General features: G+C 43.4%; 1 protein-coding gene across 2 annotated transcripts; it reads right to left on the minus strand.

Annotated features, from left to right (window-relative positions):
* Positions 1-207: 207 nt before the first annotated feature.
* cbx1a (chromobox homolog 1a (HP1 beta homolog Drosophila)) lies at positions 208-17,703 on the minus strand. 2 transcript variants are annotated; one of them, XM_079565321.1, is made up of 5 exons: positions 15,696-17,703; positions 9,671-9,878; positions 7,429-7,597; positions 3,503-3,597; positions 208-1,678 (listed from the first exon to the last, which is right to left on the minus strand). In XM_079565321.1, exons 1-5 carry the CDS (start codon positions 17,647-17,649, stop codon positions 1,528-1,530), a joined length of 2,577 nt encoding a protein of 858 aa, XP_079421447.1. In that variant the 5' UTR covers positions 17,650-17,703; the 3' UTR covers positions 208-1,527. The 2 variants fall into 2 exon arrangements, with proteins under 2 accessions (XP_079421447.1, XP_079421448.1); XM_079565322.1 differs by lacking the exon at positions 15,696-17,703 and adding an exon at positions 12,972-13,220.
* Positions 17,704-19,303: the final 1,600 nt, after the last annotated feature.

The following is a 19,303-nucleotide window of genomic DNA, read 5'->3' on the forward strand; positions in this document are numbered from 1 at the left end:
ACAGGCACAATCATAGAAGAGGCTAAACACCTTTTCAAGGAAAACATTTTAAACACTAATTCTTGCTCATGTTCATTTAAACAGCTTATTTCAGATTGAAGACTTTAACAGGATGTTTCCCAACCGCTCCGGCCTCCTCCTGATTCTAGCGTAAACACTGGTTCAGGAGGAGCTAGCTGGAAGTCGGAAAATAAACAAGCACAACTGTTTATGAAAACAAAAATACTTTATTGTAGAACCAACTTTAAATGACAGTCGCTACAGTAACCAATGAACATGCAACACGACACGGGCCTAGTTTCTACATACATGTCGAGAACCGAGAACTAAAACTACACCCTACAGCACTGATAAAAACAGTCAGAAGCGGAAAAAAAACCCAACAACATATGGTCGAGATTCTAAAAACACCGAATGGACGCACTTTGGATCGCCGCCTGTCCGCCATTTTGTCTGGTGAGCAAAATACCGTCGAGTTGAGCGAAGGTGCCGTTAGCGGAGTCATGCAACGATAAAATACAGTAAAGTGGACTTATTACGGTCACGCGGGGGGGGTGGGGGGGGGGGCCGGGCAGCGTTCGGGAGCGCGAGTCGGGAAATAGCAAAAATACACTTCTGAGAGGAAACACTCGCTAATGTGGAGGAAAAAAGTCGGCGCGGGAACGTGGAGCGCGGCGGCGGCGGGCGGGGCTCTGGAACGCTGCCCGGCGGATACAGCCCAAAAAAAACAACGAGCTTTCGGGACGAATTTTTTTTTTACAAGCGTTTTTGTCGTCAAATTTTGTAGGCGCTTTGGAATGGTTAAAAAAGAAGAAGAAAAAAAAAAAAGGCTGGATGCTTCTTTGTTGGAGGCGATTTGACCGCAGGAAAGAACTTTTGTGGGACATTCTCTTCTTTTTCGGGAAGTTCTTGCAGATGTTTATCACCAGTATATCCCGGGTATGACCATATATGGAATTTGCACTCGACGGTTATTACGTTTGGGTTTTTTACTAGAAACCTTGTCTTAAAAAAAAAATCATTTCCGGACCCAATTACGAGCCGTCTGTGGAGCTACCGATGATTGTCCTGGAAAATTGGTCGAGGGGGGGGCGGCGGCGGCAATCGATGATCAAACCCTGGATACGATGTGAAAACAAAACACAAGTCAAGTGTGTCCGGAAGCCAAAACCCCAGCCTTTACATTCAAACACAAATTTCAACTTTCCCCTCCATGTTAGGCCTTTTTTTTGTTTTGTTTTAAATGCGTTCACATACAGCGGCGTTTAGACGACAGCTCGGTGGCACAGAAAGAGCGTAGGTAATGTTTTTTTTTTTGTTTTTTTAATCCATTCATGTGCTGATTGATATCCAAAAAAACAAACACTTTTCTTTGGAGTTGCACCAATGTTTTATATTTTGTTCTGGAGGGAGGTGAGGTGTTTTTTTTTTAAATGACGCGAGAAGGGGGGGCGCTGTCTTTTGCCAAGTCCTGGTTTTGAAAGGAGAGCCTTGGACTAAGAACGTGGTCAGGTGGATGGGATGGGCTCAGTCTTTCTTCTCCTCCTCTTTCTTGTCCTCCTCCTCGCTGGGGTAGGAGTGCCAGGTCAGGCGCTCCTCGTAGAAGGAGATCACCACCTGCGGGCACTTGACGTTGGCCTCCTTGGCGGGCACCAGGTCGGCCTCGTCAGAGTTTTTCCTGCAAGTAACAAACAGAATTTTCTGTTATCTAAATATGACTTGGTTAGATGGGAGAATGCCTGTCGTAAAGAACCGAGGTAGATTAAAACTCTTTCTTGTTACTTAAGTCAAAGTCAATTACCAAGCCAGTCAAAATGTTCTTTTCTTAGACTTTCCTTTAGACATGGTTCAGTTCACTCTGGGTGAAGAAATCCCTCAAAATGACAGTCTGTAAGTTTGCAAAGTGAGGTGATATGGAGTCAAATTTTGAATCAAACAAATTCAAATTCCGCCCGTCTTTAACTCATTGACTACCAGCCATTTTCAAATCAGAGCTCCCCACTGCCAGAGGTTTTTCAGGATTTTGACTGTTTTTTCAAGACCTACAGAACATTTAGGTCTGGGTCTATGTCAACACGAAACCCACCAAAAGAAAGACCCTCTTCTTTCATCTAAAAAAAAGGTTTGTTTGTACCTCTTTCCATTCTTTAGTCATCGTCCGTAGAAAATAGGTGAAATCACCCAAAATGCTGTTTTCTGACCAAAAAGCTGAGAAAACGAAAGAGCAATGCTGCCACCGAGTCACTAGGTGGCAGCACTAGGCAGCACAACTAAGATTATAAACACATGCTCAAGGCTTTGCTGCAGCTGTTCCCATTGAAAATCCTAATTGACGTCTATAGACGTCATTGGCAGTCAATGAGTTAACCAGAAAGCCCTTCTTCGGCTGTGTCCGAATGTCCACCCTAGTCCCTAAACCCTCACTACATAGGCTGGCACTATATAGTAGATTTTATAATCACTGACTCTGTGTTATGGACAAGAAGCCACTACTTTCTACTCAAATTTATTGCTACAAACATTTCTTCAGATCGACAGTTTAGGCACTTGTACAGACGTTTGATTTGACATTTAAATGTTAAATTAAAACTATTTTCACAAAAGGATCCGGAGCTGCTGAAACTCTGGCTGACCTACTTTGCGTAGTAACGCCGAACACCAGCAGATTGAGTGACTACACCTACTGTAAATTCGCTAAACTCCGGGAATAATGTTTTTCAGCGCTAAAGACCGACCAAACTCAAGAGACGGTGGAATATTTATGGATAAATACGATGATACAGTCGTTCAATTTCACGTGGATTTGACATGAAGAAAACAGCTTGGATTATTGCCCGATTGTCCGAGAGGGGAACCTAAAGGTAAGCAGCTAACGTTAACGTAATCCGCGCAGTAATCTTCACTTTACTGTGTGGATGCCAAATTACCCCTGGTATTATTACGCCTTACAATATAGTTCCCCCTTTTATCCGCTTAGAAAATCCACATTGTTTAATTTTGTGTAATTATACTTTGTAGTGGAACACTTCACATAACCATATTTAAATAGGGAAAACGTGTAAGAGCTTGGTAGCTTCTATCTTGACCTGTTTTGGAGCTATAGAGGAGAGAGGGAGAGGCTAAATGCTAACGCCGTCTGCGCTGTGTTTACGTGACTGAAGGCACGGGGGAAGATCAGACAGGTCCTAAAGAACTCGTCAAAGCTAAGGTAAGAACATATCTCAGTATGTAAAAACGGTGGCCTATTCCTCTAAGTCCACTTTAAGACTAGCCAAGTCAACATTCTCATTTCACATGGAGAGATTCTACTCAATGTCCTCAGTCTCGTGGAACTTCATCCTCCTCCCTATACATTTGTTCAAACGTTGTTTAACATATTCTACCAGCCAATCAGAACCCAAACATGGCGGCTTGCGAGACTGAAACTTGACACTCTGTAGAAGGGATGGGTGAGGGTGAAGTGAGGTTGTCAGTTGTGGTGTTTCTGCTGCTGTATACTGACCACTTCATGAGGAACATGAGCTCTCCGCTGGAGTCTGTGGCCCCGATGATCCTCTCGGGCTGGAGACCTCGGCCGAACCCTCGCGCCTTCTCTCCCTGGACACACACATGACAAAACACTCTCAGGACACGGCACAATCACAGTTCAGGTACAGGACCGGGGCTGTTCGGGCAGGAGGAGGTGCATTGTAACATTTACTGTCGCCATGGCCTTGCCCGAGTCCTGTTGCTTACAAGATTGAGCTACTGTTGTCATGGAAACCAGCATTTGCCTCAGCACCGGTCCTGTTATCACGCAAGACCGTTTTTTGACAGTGTTATTTTTTCCATGAAACCTTTTAAAGATCTGTCTTTAGATCATTCCTGACTCAGTCTTAGCATTTCAGCTCATTTGTCTTAATCAATACACTGCGTTCAAAATGATTATGCAACTTGTATTTCAGTGTCATAAAGGAAAAAATAAAAAAAAGGGTTTTCAATAAAACTCATGGATGGTATTGTGTCTCAGGGCTCTTTGAATCACTGACATTAATCTCAGAGACCTGGGATGATTAGTTTTCAGGTTCAGCCCAGTTAAGGGAAAAACTACTGAAAAAGGACGTTCCACATTATCAAGCAGATCATCATATTCAAGCAATATGGGAAAGAAAAAGGATCTCTCTGCTGATGAAAAGCGTCAAATAGTTGAATGCCTTGGTCTAGGTGTGAAAACCTTCAATATTTCATGAAAGATGAAGCGTAATCATCAAACTGATAAGAGATTTGTGGATGATTCAGAGCACACAAGGGTTTGTGCAGATAATGGCACGATGAGGACGGTTTCAGACAAACACATCAGATGAATAGAACAGCTGCTACAAAGCGGCAGACAGGTGTTTGAAGCTGCTGGTGCCTCTGGAGTCTCCTGAACATCAAGGTGTAGGACCCTCCAGAGGCTGCAGTTGTGCATAAACCTTCTATCCGGGCCTCCCCTAAACTGTTCATTGAAGCTGATGAACAGAAACGGCTGCAGTGGCTCAGAAATACATGAGGACTCATTTTCAAACAATCTTGTTCACTGATGAGGCCGTAAAGCCCTGGATGGTCAAATCAATGGCGTAGTGGACGGTTGGTGAATGGCCACAATGTCCCAACAAGGCTGTGACGTCATCAAGGATGGGGCGGAGTCATGTTTTGGGCCAGAATCATGGTGAGAACTGGTCGGCCCCTTTAGGATCCCTGAAGGTGTGAAAATGACCTTTGAAAAATATGTGGAGTTTCTGACTGACCACTGTCTTCTATGCTACAAAAAGAAGAGCCGTGTTTTCTCTAACAAAATCATCTTCATCATGACAACGCACCATGTTCTGCTGGAAAGAAAACCTCTGCATCACTGGCTGCTATGGGCAGAAAAGGAGAGAAACTCATGATGTGGACCCCCTCCTCCCCTGACCTCAGCCCTATTGAGAACCTTTGGAGCCTCAACAAAAAAAAACATCTATGAGGGTGGGAGGCAGTTTTCATCCAAACCGCAGCTCTGGGAGGTTATTCTGACATCCTTGGTTGTTTCATGTTTGTGTGGACGCGTGCTGGAGCTACCCAATACTTTCTCTATAAATGCACGATTGTCATCATTGATCTACTACATTTTAGGATTCCGAATTAAGTTTCTGAAAATTGCCAAACTTTTCCAGGCCTGGAAATAGGGCTGGGCACCGTTCATCTTTTTTGCGATACCACAACTTTAACGATACCTGCTTTCGGTACCGGTGCCTTAAATGTACTTCTTTTGGTCCCCATGTTATTCTAATTGAATCAAAATAATGTGTATAAAAGAGAAAGTCCTAAACCAGCACAACAAAAAGAAAACGGCAACCGCAGCAGCGTCACCTGTAACTTCAGTTTTTGAGCAGAATTCCCACTTAAGCAGCGAAACAAAGAGAAATGATGTTATTGCCTCCTGAGCTGCAAGGACAGACCAGATCCACATCAGGCACCGTTTTCTTTCAGATAAACTTTTCTAAACACACTGCGCTGTTCGACAAAGTGAAAGCGCCTCACACGTCACAAGATCTGTTACATAGTGAGAGCGCTCACTCTGTCACTAAAAATGTACCATAACTGTTCCAAAAATGGCTAAGGCAGCGTGAGCGCTCACCTTTTTCACAAACAATCTTGGATCTCCTCTGGTGCAGCCATTTGGTGCAGCTGGAGTTTAGTAACAACAGCAGTAACTTCAGGCTCTGCGAGGCTAAAGTTAAAGCCCATGTGTTTGCTGTCACTGCTTTTCTCTTTGTCTAAAAACTCTAGTTTCTTATTCAGCCCTCGTTTTCAGCCAGTTTAGTAGTTCAGTCCTGGCTCTCTGATAATGACTAAAGTGTTAGTAAGTTATAGCTTTGCTTCGCTTTAAGCAAATTTGCGCTGAAGCTGCTCATGAGTTCAGGCTTTTTTTAGACTCACTGCGGATCATTTATTGACGTTTGGAGAGGAAAAAGTACTGAAAATTAGCACCAAAAATAAAAACTTTTCTCGATACCGCCCCCTACCGGAGCTGTTTAACAGTACCAGCCCTACCCGGAAACTAGATTTTAAATTTAATGGCTTTTTCAGGAGTTCCGTGATTGTACAAATGTTTTCAGACGTAGGGCTGGGTACCGTTCGTTTTTTTCCATACCACTACTTTGACGATACCTGCTTTTCGGTACCGGTGCCTTAACGGTACTTTTTTTCGATACCTATGTTATTTAAAATAGTTAAGAGTTAAGAGTTAAAATAATGTGTATAAAAAGTATTGTTCAGGAAAACAAACAGCACAGCGGCACAAACACATCAGAAAACAGGAGCAGCAGCGTCACCTGTAGCTTCATGTTTTGAGCAGAATGTGGATCATTTATTGACGTTTGGAGAGAAAAAGCACCGAAAATTAGCACCGAAAAAAAAAAGTTTTTCGATACCGCCCCCTACCGGAGCTTTTTGGTCGGTACCAAGTAGGTACCGTTTAACGGTACCCAGCCCTATTCAGACGTCTTTCCTTCCCATTTTGTGCGACAGCTGCGTAGTCATTTTGCACACTGGATTCAGAGCGTGGACCTGCTTAGACCAAACTTCCTCTTTTTACAAACACCTGGGACACTTCAGTCCAACTGCCATACACCATTTGAAACAACATGGTAAAAAAACAAAAACTCATTGTGTATTCAAATTACACGAACAGCGACTGAATAGAAACCTAATCCATAAACCAAACAACAGTTGACGAACGGTGCCAAAACAAATAAATCCATCAGCGCTCGCACAGTTTCACTTTTGTTTTTACTGTGACAAAAATGCCGCACTGCACATGGCTCTTTTGGGACTCTTCCTTTGGATAAGAATTTCTCTTTGCACATTGGATCATAAAACCTGCTGCTGACTTCATGTGTTTTGGGATGGATTTAAAACTGGACGTGGTTTCTTCAGGCGTTACCAGTGAGTGGCACCGTTTGGCACACGGTTACACCCGCTCAGCTTTACCCAAATCTAAAAGCTTCTTGAAAATGCAACAAAAGAGCGATGAAAAAGTGACAAAAGAGTAACAAAAAAGTGACAAAAAAAAACATATACGTAGGCCTTAGCTTTCAAATGAGGTGTTACTCTGGTCTGTAGGCTGTAACCTACCGTGAGCTTTCATAACCGCGGTAATTGTGAAACCAGTTAATCTTGACATCTCTCTGTTCTACCACAAAAATGTTGATTCAGTCGACAGTGGAGCCTCATTATTGTGTCAGCGTTTAAGTGTAGCACAACTTTCTCAAACTTTAACTCTGTATTTTAATGTAGTATATTTGCTGTGTGTTCAGTGTTAGGAAAGAGGGAAACAAAACAAACAGAAGAGTCCCTCCGCTCCGGACCACTGTGACATTTGTCTGGACGGAGGCTGAGGGGGGGGGACTGCGAGTGGACACATACCTCGTCCTTCTTCTTCTTGCTGGCCTTCTCCTCGCCGTCTCCGGCCTCTGCCGTGGACTTCCTCTTCTCCTTTTTCTTCTCCTCTTTCTCCTTGTGGTGCTTGGTCATGTACTCGGCGATCAGGTCGGGACAGTCCAGGTTGTCCTGGGGCTCCCACGTGTTGTCCTCACTGCGCACACACAACGGGGGTCAGTTCAGTCAAGGCCGCGCTGATGAAAAGCGCTCCGACCACGCGGTTTGTTTGCAACTGCTGCGTTTTATATCCTTGTGGGGGCCCAAAGTAGGGATGGGCGGAAAGATACCACAGAATCTATATATCGATACCAAACGGCTACTTTTTGAGTATCGATATTGGGCAAAAAGTATCGATGCTGATTTGCGTATGTAAAAAGTAGGCGTGGCAGCAATTCTAAACATAAAAGGACAATTTACATCTTTGTTTTGAGCCAAAACAGTCCACAGGAGCAGGGGATTGAATTAAGCCATGCATATCATTCTGGTTTAGATTCTGTTTGTCATTATAGTATTACTTTTAAACTTTGTTTAAGTGTTTAATTTCACATTAACATTCTATAATTAACCAGTTAAAGTAATATCATTTAATGTACCTATTAATTACATAAAATAACCTGTTTTAGAAATGTATATTGATTGATATACATTCTCCCATATAAAAATGACCGGTATCTGTATCGGTATTGGTAGAGAAAAATGACCCCAAAAGTATCGGTATCATATCGATTCCAAAAAATGTGGTATCGCCCATCCCTAGCCCAAAGACTCTTCTACAATTGAAATATTGCAATACCTGCAGTTCTATAGTTGCTGTTTTGTTTAGCTTCCTGGTTAGCATTAGGACTGGGTACAGTTAGATTTGTACTTGTATACCAATACTTTAAAGAGACTTGGTTTTTGATATCAATACCTGAACAATACTGTGTTTAACACAGTGGGCGCTGGCTGCTCTGCTTAATGACCACGACACTGGGACATTGCTGTAGTACCTCCATATCGCTGCTAGGCCCCCATTGAAAAGCATTGGAGTTTAGACACCTTAAAAACAACTTTAAAGCCTGGTTTCAATTTTTTCAACACTAGACTAGGCTCAATCTTCCTCCTGAGATAACGCTGGGTTAGTCACAATTAAAGAAACCAGGCTGGTTTTCGTAAGAAGAATTTTTGAAATCTCGTACTTAATGAGGGCCGGACTGTTAGCATCGGAGCAGCGCGAGCTACACGTCACGCTCGACCGTGGTTATTATGGCAAACGGGGAGGAGTGAGCAGAAGACGTCCATTATTTTTTACAGTCTATGGTTTAACACCTCTATTAATATTAACTTATTTTCTTTGAAATTCTTTGACCTAGCCTCTAAAGAAATATTCTATTCAGTACCATTGTTTGATACTTTTAGGTACGGTAGTAACTTAACTTCTTTCAATACCACACTGGCATCGTTTAACGGTACACGAGTGAGGGTACCACAGGCTCACCATGACTGTGTATCTTTATTTAGTAGAGAAATATATGCGTCATTCAAACAAAATACTGACTGTAACTGTATATATATATTTTGAATATACATATTTATTTACTGTGCAGTGTAAGCAAAGATTAAAAAAACAAAAAAAAACGGATTTTCGGAAAATATGATTCGATTTGACTTGCATAACAAACTTGATTTTTAACTAAAATTGATTTAAAGACATGTGCATGATGGTTAGTAGAAAGGCCTTTCAGCCATAACAACATGACGGGTTTGTGAATCCAATCACAATTTTCTGTTGGATCCACATAATCTCAGATGCCCTCCATCTGAGATTATGAAATTACATTCTATATCCTATTAACCGCTTAACTCCCACCTGAACCGAGCACATTTTCTCCAGTTTGGCTTTACCCCAATCCAAAAGCTTCTGGACAAAAGGTGTGAAAATAGCGACAGAACTGAGACGAAAACAATGATGAAGATTGAGAAAGAAGTGAGAAAACTTTGACAAAAAAAAGACAAAAAATTGACAATAAAAAAAAAGATGGAAAAAAAATCTGATAATGTGAGGAAAAAGATCCATACATGAGTTTTCAAATGAGGTGTTACACTGGCCTACAGGATTTGGGTCAAGCTGAACTGGAGAAAATGCTCTCGGTTCAGGCGGGAGTTAAGAGGTTAATAATTTACATTTACACTTAGCTAAACTAATTCTTCTCTAAATGCCTTGTGGCCCTCGTGTGTGCAGACTCACTTGGAGAAGCCCTTCCACTTGAGCAGGAACTCCACGCGGCCCTTGTGCACACGGCGGTCCAGCACCTTCTCCACCACGTATTCCTCCTCCTCCTCTTCGGCGGGCTCTGCTGCTGCTGCGGGGGCCTCGGGTGCTGCAGCCGGGGCCTCCTCCTCGTCTGGCTTCTTCGTCTTCTTTGCAGCGACGGCCGCCATGTCTACTGGTGCGACTGCAGTGAAGAGGGGATTTTAAAACGCGCCCCTCGGCAGCTCAGTGGTTGGAAGAATAATGAAGAAGTAAACAAGATCGGGCCAAAAACCGATCCCTGTGGTGTGCATGGCTCTTTTGATCAAACTGAGAAAGCTAGCTAGACATTTGTATAAAGTACTTTTACTTGCATTATTTAGAGTAATTTCGCTAAAGTAATTTTGCTAAAAACTCATAATTAGGTCTGGATGTCTTTAGGAACACACAAATATAAAGCGATAAACAGATCGCAATACGTTTTTTAACTCGATACATAATTATGACTCGATACGGGCTATAGGTGAAGCCATTTTTATTTGCTAGTGCCACTTTGCATATGTTCAGAAATCCGGGGCTACAATTCTAATATTGCAATAGTTTCTTTTTTACATAATTACATCCATTTTATTGGTTATTACTTATATTTAGGTTATTTTTTAAGGCAATGCATTAATTCAGTTTGAGTTCCGTTGACCTTGTAGATCTACATCTAACTAAGATTTAATCTGTCTATTTATTTGACCTTTATTCAAGCAGGAAAGTCCCACTGAGATTAAGAATCTCAGTTTCAGGAGAGTCCCTTTGCTGTTTTACTGCAGAACAGAAGCACTTTCTCCTTTAGCAGGAGCTCGATCGCAATATTTCATGTTGTTAACAAATAAATTAAATTCAAAGTTTAATTCTCCAAGTAAAAAGCTTTTTTTTTTTTTCAAGTGACGAGCCGTGCTATTCATTGATGTGATGCAAAGTGTGCTCTATCAATCTCGAATGCTATTTTTAGCTTAGCAGCTTAGCCTGCAGTGCAGCACGAACGTTCCTTGCATCCTCCTCCATAAGTGAAAAAGACATTTTCCGCACAGTCTTGGAGCTTTACAATTTCTTGACATTTTTGTCCACATCTTATGAAATACTTTCCGTATTATTAGTTTCTTCTCGCTCTTGTTTCTGTGTGACGATGAAAATGCTAATGTTAGCGGGGGAACACAGGGCTGGCTATGGCCATTTCCCATTTGGAAAACTTTGTGTTCACTGCTTGAAACATACGGACTTTGTGTTTGTTTTTAAAACCATGATGTTTCAAACATCTGGTTTTAATGATTCATTTTTTATATATTTTTCAACTTTCTCCTCTCCTCTTATAGATCACACACATCCCTAAAATACACACTAAGACACTGGGGGAATCAATATTCATAGCCATATCGTCGATGTGGTATCTTTGCATGAAATATATCAATATATGTATCAATCGTTTTAGCACAACCATGGTTGAAATGCAACAATTTTACTCAGTGTTTTTCTGGACATTTGAAGGCACTTCACATTGCCTTGATGATTCACTCCAAACTCTGTGATAACAAAACTAATATTGTAGCCACGGCTGCCATGGGGCAGACTGAACACTACATTCACACACAAGCTGTTCAAGTGTCGGGCCCAAGGACACGACTGTCTTTATGTGTGAGAACTTATTCTTTTATGAGTACTTCCTGTCCATTTGCAGATTTATATATTTAGATACATTTATATTCTCAAGGACAGCATGTTTTTGGTTGTGCACGTGCTTTGCAGGCACATAGTCGCCTGGCTAACGACAGACTGCTGTGTGCTCTTCAATCATTTCAAACTGCACAGCAGCCTGGGGACCATGGCCGAAACCTTCGCATGGATTTGGGACCAATCACAGAACGAGGAGGGACGGCAAGACTGACGCACTATTGGACATACGGAAGCTCGTTTGTTTACGGATATAAATTTACAAAAAGGATCCAACATGACAGCAGCAGACGTGACGTCATCTTCTATCAAGCTTTAGGCCGTGTTCTAGTTTAGCTCGAAAGTTTACAGCGGGTACGTCATACGTCATCGGATACGATGATACGATTGGCTAAGGCTACGCACAGACACATATGAGAGACATTTGTAGCGCCCGATAAACGCCTATGGACAATCGTCCACCTCTATGAGAAAATCAATTGGCTAACTTAAGTTAAGTTTTGTTATGCTTCAAATGTTGCAGAAAGAGTAGGGCTCGAGCAAACGGGCCACATTTTACAATTGTATGTGGAACTAGCTAAATGTCCGTGCTCTCAGGAGCATCCAAGCTTGGGGAGAAACCAAATTGTTATACATGTTTTTGTGTGTGTTACATGCAAACTCTACCCCCCACATATATCCATTACAAAAATGCATTGACAAATCAATGAACCGTGAACACCCGACCATCGACCAAAAACTGGCTATGAATGAAGAACTTTCACATTCCAGGAGGCGATAAGCACGTGAAACTTGAGAACCCCCAGTGGGCGGGACTTTCAGGGGGGGACCAGGACAACACAGCTACCCCAGGACACTCACGAGGGGGTGGGTCACAGAAGAGCATGAATCCCTCTTAGGTTAAACATTTCAATTGGAACAAATACTTAGCGTGAGGTTCACAGAAACACGGCAGCGACAGGGGCTGGAGGCACGCCATTGTTTAGTATCAGCACATGTTACAGCCGTCACGCAACTTCACGTCCGACCTTTGTGCCCTGGTAACCACACGTGTGTTCATCTGCATGGCGACAAACATACAGGGTGACTTCTTATTCGAAAAGAAACGTGTACAGCTTATTTACTCCCCCCGCAAAGTGAACCTCTTACCCCCTCCCCTCATGAACCGAACGCATTTCCTCCAGTTCGGCTTTACCCAAATCTAAATCTTCTCGACATTTTTTTTTTTTTTTTTGCGTTTTCGTCGCTATGTTGAGGTTGTCGTGTTCTTTAGCTTATACGTGCTCGGTCCAGGTGGGGGCCAGTGTGTGTCCAACATCACGCACGCATGGCCATAAGTGAGCTCACATACAGATGTTAGCAGCGTGCACAAAGTCTGCACGCGCATTCTCTCAAGCACGTCGCGCGCTCTCACAAAAACACCTAAAGTCAAAACAGCGTCAGTGTTAAGTCCCTCTGAACACAACTGGAACTGAGCTGAACGCATCTGGGCTGTGAATGAAGCGGCCATGAGGGCAACATGGCTGGCGCGCCTCCCTCCCTCTCTGCGACTACAGCTAGCTTTCGAAGGGGACCGTACCTTCGCGTTAGGCCCGAAGAAAAACGTCTCGGCGCGGACTCTGTGCAAGGCCGGTGTGACGGCGCGTGAGGTCCACCCGCAACGCAAGGACACCCGGGAGCAGTGCGGACACTTGGCGGCGACTGTTCCCCCAAAAATGTGCCTCGGAGCCGGGATCGCACAATGCCGGAGAGAGGGGCGTCGCTAACAACAAGCAGCGGCAGCGGCAGTGGTAGCAGCAGCGCGCTTAGCCACTAGCAAGTTCTGCCCGCCAACACTGAAGGCGGATGTGACGTCAGGGAGAAGCAGCCAGCGCGGCGCGGGGCATCGTGGGAGATGGAGTCTTGCGTTGAATCACGACTCATGTTTGATGTTATTCCAAGGGTATTTGGACTTGGTTTACATATAGATTATATTTAACACGAATCAAACATGTACGGAAATCTATTGCATTCATCTAAATAATGAGTAAAAGGTTTCTCTTTGACAGATAATCAGTACTATTTATTTAAAGTGGAGGTATTATGCAAAATTGACTTTTTCAAGCTTTCCATCATGTTATTATATCATTCCCTCATTAAAAACATGCCTGAAGTGTTGCCTTGGCACATTCATGTATTTTTGAGTAATCTGTAAAAACTCTGATGGCGGCCATTTTAAGGATAGGTTTGCCTGAGTCCTCCTAGGAACGCCCCCACCTCCTGGAGACGCCTCCGAGCTTTCGTCACCAGCCGAGTAACCAACCACTGCTCCTCAGCAGAACCCCCTCCCCACTGATGCCACAGACAGCGTGTGGAGGGGGCGTGTCGGAAAGAGTCAGAGGTTCTTAAAGAGCCAGAGGCCTATTTCAAGACATTTGCTACAGCCATTTTGAGAGAGCAATTTCATACAAGGCAGTTTTTCTAATTTACTGCATTTACAGACCAACAGAAGGTTTGTCATCATTGTAGTGTGATATAGACTGGTGCTATGTGATTGAAAAAAGCAGAATACCCCCTCTTTGACATGGGACTGGAGAAGTCCACATAAAATCAGTAACTACACAAAAACAAAGCCGTTTTAAGTCGCTGAGCTTGCCCGGCATACAGTGCCTCTCGAAAGTACACACCTTGAACTTTTGCACATTTTGTCATGTTTACAAACATAAACATGAAGATTTTATTTTGAATTTTTTACTGAAAGTTCACACACAAGTAACAGACAACTGTGAAGTGAAAGCAAAATGATACAGGATTCTGTTATTTTTCAAAAAATAGAAAAGTGAAAAGTGGGGCTTGCATAAGTATTCATACAGCAATAATTAATACTTTGTGGAACCCCCTTTTGCTGTAATAACAGCAGCAAGTCTTTTGGGGTTTGACTCTAATAATAATAATAATGCATTGGTTTTATATAGCGCTTTTCTGGACACTCAAAGACGCTTTACATCGCACTATTCGTTCACCCCATACTCGGTGATGGTAAGCTACTATTGTAGCCACAGCTGCCCTGGGGTAGACTGACGGAAGTGAGGCAACCAGTCTGCGCCATCGGCCCCTCCGACCACCACCAACCACTCACTCACACACTACCATCGCTAGGCTTTCTGGTGTTACCAAATGGTCTCCCATCCAAGTACCGACCGGGCCCTTCCCTGCTTAGCTTCCAAGGTCTGACGGGATTGGGCATAGCAAAGGCGGTATGTACAAGATTTGCACATGTAGAGACTGACATTTTCGCCCATTCCTCTTTACAAAACAACTCAAGCTCTGTCAAATTAGAAGGAGAGCGTTTGTGAACAGCAGTTTTCAGATTATTCCACAGATTTTCAATAGGATTTAGGTCAGGACTTTTGACTGGGCCATTCGAACACATTAATGTGTTTTTATTGAACCATTCCATTGTAGATTTAGCTTTGTGTTTAGGGTCATTGTCCTGCTGGAAGGTGAATCTCCGCCCCAGCCTCAGTTCTCTTGCTGACTCCAGCAGGTTTTCCTCCAAAATGTCCCCGTATTTGGCTCCATCCATCATCACAACTATTCTTACAATCTTCCCAGTCCCCGCTGAGGAAAAGCAGCCCCACATCATGATGCACCCCCCCGTATATTTGACACTGGGGATGTTGCACTCAGGACGATGAGCAGTGTTAGGTTTGCTCCATACATAACGTTTTGCATTTGGGCCAAAAAGTTACATTTTTGTCTTATCTGACCAAAGCACCTTCGTCCACATGGAGCTGTGTCCTCCATATAAACTGGATTTCTTATGGTCTCCTGGATTGAACAGTGCTCTGTGAGATGTTCAAATCTTGGGAAATCTTACGCTGCTTTAAACCTCTCCACAACTATATCCCTGACCTCTCTGGTGTGCATCATGAAGGCTCCTTGGCCTTCGTGATGTTGTTAAGTGACCAATACACTCTGACCATAGCTCTGAGGCCCTCACAGAACAGCTGTAATTATATTGAGAGTAGATCACACATATTTAATAGTTAGGGCAAGGTGTGAACATTCTGCTGTCATTAGGAAGACAATTTAATGCACTCAGAAAAATGCTGTATGCACGCCCCACTTTTCACTTTTATACTTTTTGAAAAATAACAGAATCATGTATCATTTTGCTTTCACTTCACAGTTGTCTGTTACTTGTGTGTGAACTTTCAGTAAAAAAAACACAACGTGCTGTATACCACATAATCTTGCCATATTTCTTGATTTGTGTGTCGCAATAGAAGTATTTAGAAGTAGAGAGTAAAAAAGTACCCACCTCCGATTTTTGGAGACAGTCTCCTGATGCGAACTTCCATGTAGTCCAATCCCCGAAAACGGAGAGGCACCTTTTGCTGATGACAAGATCCTTCCATGTCACCACAATCAGCAGTGGTCTCCTCCATGTTGATTGGATACATCCCAGAAGCACTGAATCCGGCCTGAGCATTTTCCATAGTTGAACTTTTCTTCCAGGCCTCAAGGAACAGTGAGAAGAATATGAATCTTGGCATCGTCATTCCAGAAGAATTCCGCAACCACTGCTGAGCTTTTAGGGACCAGTTCTCCTTTAGGCTTCTGAACAAGACCTGGTGAGTTGGATTGAGTTGGATGGTAGTTTCCATAGGGTAGGTCATTACATGAACATTATGCTTTGCCAGGTAGGAGATAAGGTCAACGGTGACAAAATTACTGCTGGCACCATTTGAGACAAGAAGATGTGGGATGTTGTCATCTTTCGGCAAATTTGAGACGAAAACCTGCCCCCATTCATTGAGGAGCTCGGCATTGACCAGCCCATCTTCTGATGCCCTTGCAAGAACGTTGTCATCCGATTCAAACAACCAGGAATTCTCGAGTGTTTTCCCTTTGAAAATGACCATGGTAGGGGTAAACGTCCCAACGCCATTAAACCCAGTAAAAATGGTGGCTTTCTCCGATATTTGCTCGTACGGGGTTTCATCTCCTCCCGTATAATCACACGAAGACATGTTTTCTTGCAAACTTAACTCGTCAAATGTCCAAACGTGCGATGGCTGATCTTTGATGTCCAAAGCAATAAGCAAGGTTTCATAATTTTGGCGCCAAATTACATCAGAAACATCCCCAGGTATTTCAGTGAGCACGTGTGAATTTCGCGTCATAAAACCTTTGAACCAGTAAAAGCCGGCTTTCTCTGTTGTCTGGGAGAACCCTGGTATGCCTTTTGCCTTGGCGTACTGGAAGGCCATACTTCGGACTTGGGTGGGTGTTAGACGGACTCCTTGCTGGGACAAGGCTCCTAGCATGTTTGCGATGTCCTTTTCAGCTTCAGGAGGCAACAAGGGCTTCCTCCCAGAAGCATGTCGGAATCCACTGACCAGTCCCTTTAAACGTCTTTGCAGAGTTGTTTTGGGAACCTTCCAGATTCTTCCCAATAGACGTATATTTGGCTTTTTGCCATATTCTAGCTCTCTTTGATACTGCATGAGAGCAGCTTCCATTCCCTCCTCGCTCCATGTGTTAAATTTTACCCTCTTCCTTGCTTGTCTCTCTCCACTGCGCCCATCGTGTTTTTCGTTCTCCTCGTCAAATTCTATTGGTTCTTGCTCGGACATGTTTGTAGTTTTCATCTGAGAGTCGCTTAAGTTTGATTCTTTTCCAGATTCTAGGTCCTGTTGATACAGGTCGATGGCAGTTTCCACACTCTCCTTGCTCCATGTCTGTAATTGTATCCCCTCTTTTGCTTCTGGTTGCTCCTCTTGACTTTGCCCATCTTGTCTTGCGCTGTCTTTGTCAAACTCCATCAAGTTTTCTTCACTAATTCCATTTGTTGATTTTAAAAGGCAGTTGGCATTTACCTCTGCAAGATCCCCATACATCGTTAGGCACACGTCAGGATTACGTTTCAGGAAGCCCTTAAACCAATAGAAACCAGCTATCTCCTTTGTCTGAGAGAATCCTGGTATGCCTTTATCCCGAGCGTACTGGAAGGCCATAGTCCGGACTTGGGTGGGTTTTAGACGGACTCCTTGCTGGGAGAGTGATAATAGCATGTCTGCTAGGTCTTTTTCAGCTTCAGGGGGCAGTAAGGCCTTCCTTCCAACTGCAGCATGTTTGAATCCACTGATCACGCCTTTCAATCGCCTTTGCAAAGTTGATTTGGGGACATTCCAAATTCTTGCCAACAGGCGGACTTTTGTTTTTTTGCCAGATTCAAGCTCCTGTTGATACTGGTTTATGGCAGCTTCCATTCTCTCCTCGCTCCACGTGTTCAACTGTGCCCTCTTCCTCGCTCTTGTTTGTTCCTTCTCACTACTATTTGTAGTTTTTAAAGGACAGTCACCGTGTTGTTCCTTTCCAGATTCTTGGTCCTGCCAACACTGGTTGATTTTGGCTTTTATTCTCTTCTTCTTCGGTGTGTTTAACTGTGCCCTTCCTCTTTGTTGCTTCTCTTTATTCTGCTTCTCATGTCTTTCATTCTTCTCATCCAATTTTGTTAATGTTTCTTCAGTCATTTCTACTGCTGAAAGAGCTTCTGACATTTTATGGGAGCCTAGCTTGTCCGCAAGGGCATTTTCAGCTTCAGGTGGTAATAAGGCCTTCCTCCCAGCAGCATTCCGGAACCCACTAACCATTCCTTTCAGTCGTCTTTGCAGAGTTGATTTAGGGACTTTCCAAATTCTTGCCAACTGCCGAACCGTTGGTTCTTTGCCAGATTTTCGCTCTTGTTGGTACTGATTGATGGCACCTTTCATATTTTCCTCGTTCCATGCATTAAATTGTGCACTGTTCTGTTCTGGGTGCGCCTCCTGACCCTGCCCATCTTGACTTCCATTGTCCATTTCCGAATCTTCCAAATTTTCCTCCGTAATTTCAACAGTTGAATTCATGAGGCAGTTGGTGTTACCCTCGGAGAGATCTTTTGACATTTTCAGACACACGTTTGGATTCCGTTTTAAAAAACTTTTGAGCCAGTGGAAACCGGCTCTTCCATTTGCCTTGGAGAATCCTGGTATGCCTTTTGCCTTTGCGTATTGGAAGGCCAAAGTCCGGACTTGGGTGGGTCTTAGATGGACTCCCTGCTGGGACACTGTTATCAGCATGTCAACTATGTCTTTTTCAGCTTCAACAGGCAGCAAGGCCTTCCTCCCAGAAGCATGACGGAATCCGCTGACCACTCCTTTCACACGTCTTTGCAGAGTCGATTTGGGGACATTCCAAGTTCTTGCCAGCAGGCGGACGTTTGGTCGTTTTCCATATTCAAGCTCTTGCCGATACTGGTTAATGGCAGATTCCATTCTATTCTCACTCCATGTATTCAATTGTGCCCTCTTCCTGGCTTTTGGGGTTTCTTGCTCACTCTGCCCATCTTCTCCTTCCTTCTTCTCATCTGTCTGTTGTTGTTCCAAAACATTTGTAGTTTCTTGAGGAAAGCTACTGAGTTCTAGTATTTTCCCACATCTTAGCCTTTTCCTTGCTCTGGGTTGCTTTTTGTAATTCTGCCCACTCAGACTTTCATTCTTCTCACCCAAATCTGTTAATCTTCCTTCAGTCATTTCTGTTGTTGAATTTAAAAGAGAGTTGCAGCTTATGTCAGAAATAGCTTCCAAAGTTTTCCTCCCAGACACATTCTGGTCTCCACTGGCCACTTCTTTCATTCGTCTTTGCAGAGTCGATCTGGGCACCTTCCAATGTCTTGCCAACAGTCGTATATTTATTTTTGTTCCAGACTGTATCTCCTGTTGATACTGGTTGATGGCAGCTTCCATTCTCTCCCTGCTCCATGTACATTTTCCACTCTTCTCCGTTCCTGGTTGTTCATCCCCACTCTCCCCGTCTTGTATTTCTTTTCCCTCATCTGGCTCTGTCGTTCTTTGTTCCGAAATTCCTGTCGTTTTTAAAGGA

Source organism: Gobius niger (genome assembly GCF_951799975.1).
Source record: "Gobius niger genome assembly, chromosome: 10".
In the NCBI taxonomy this organism is placed as follows: Eukaryota; Metazoa; Chordata; class Actinopteri; order Gobiiformes; family Gobiidae; genus Gobius; species Gobius niger.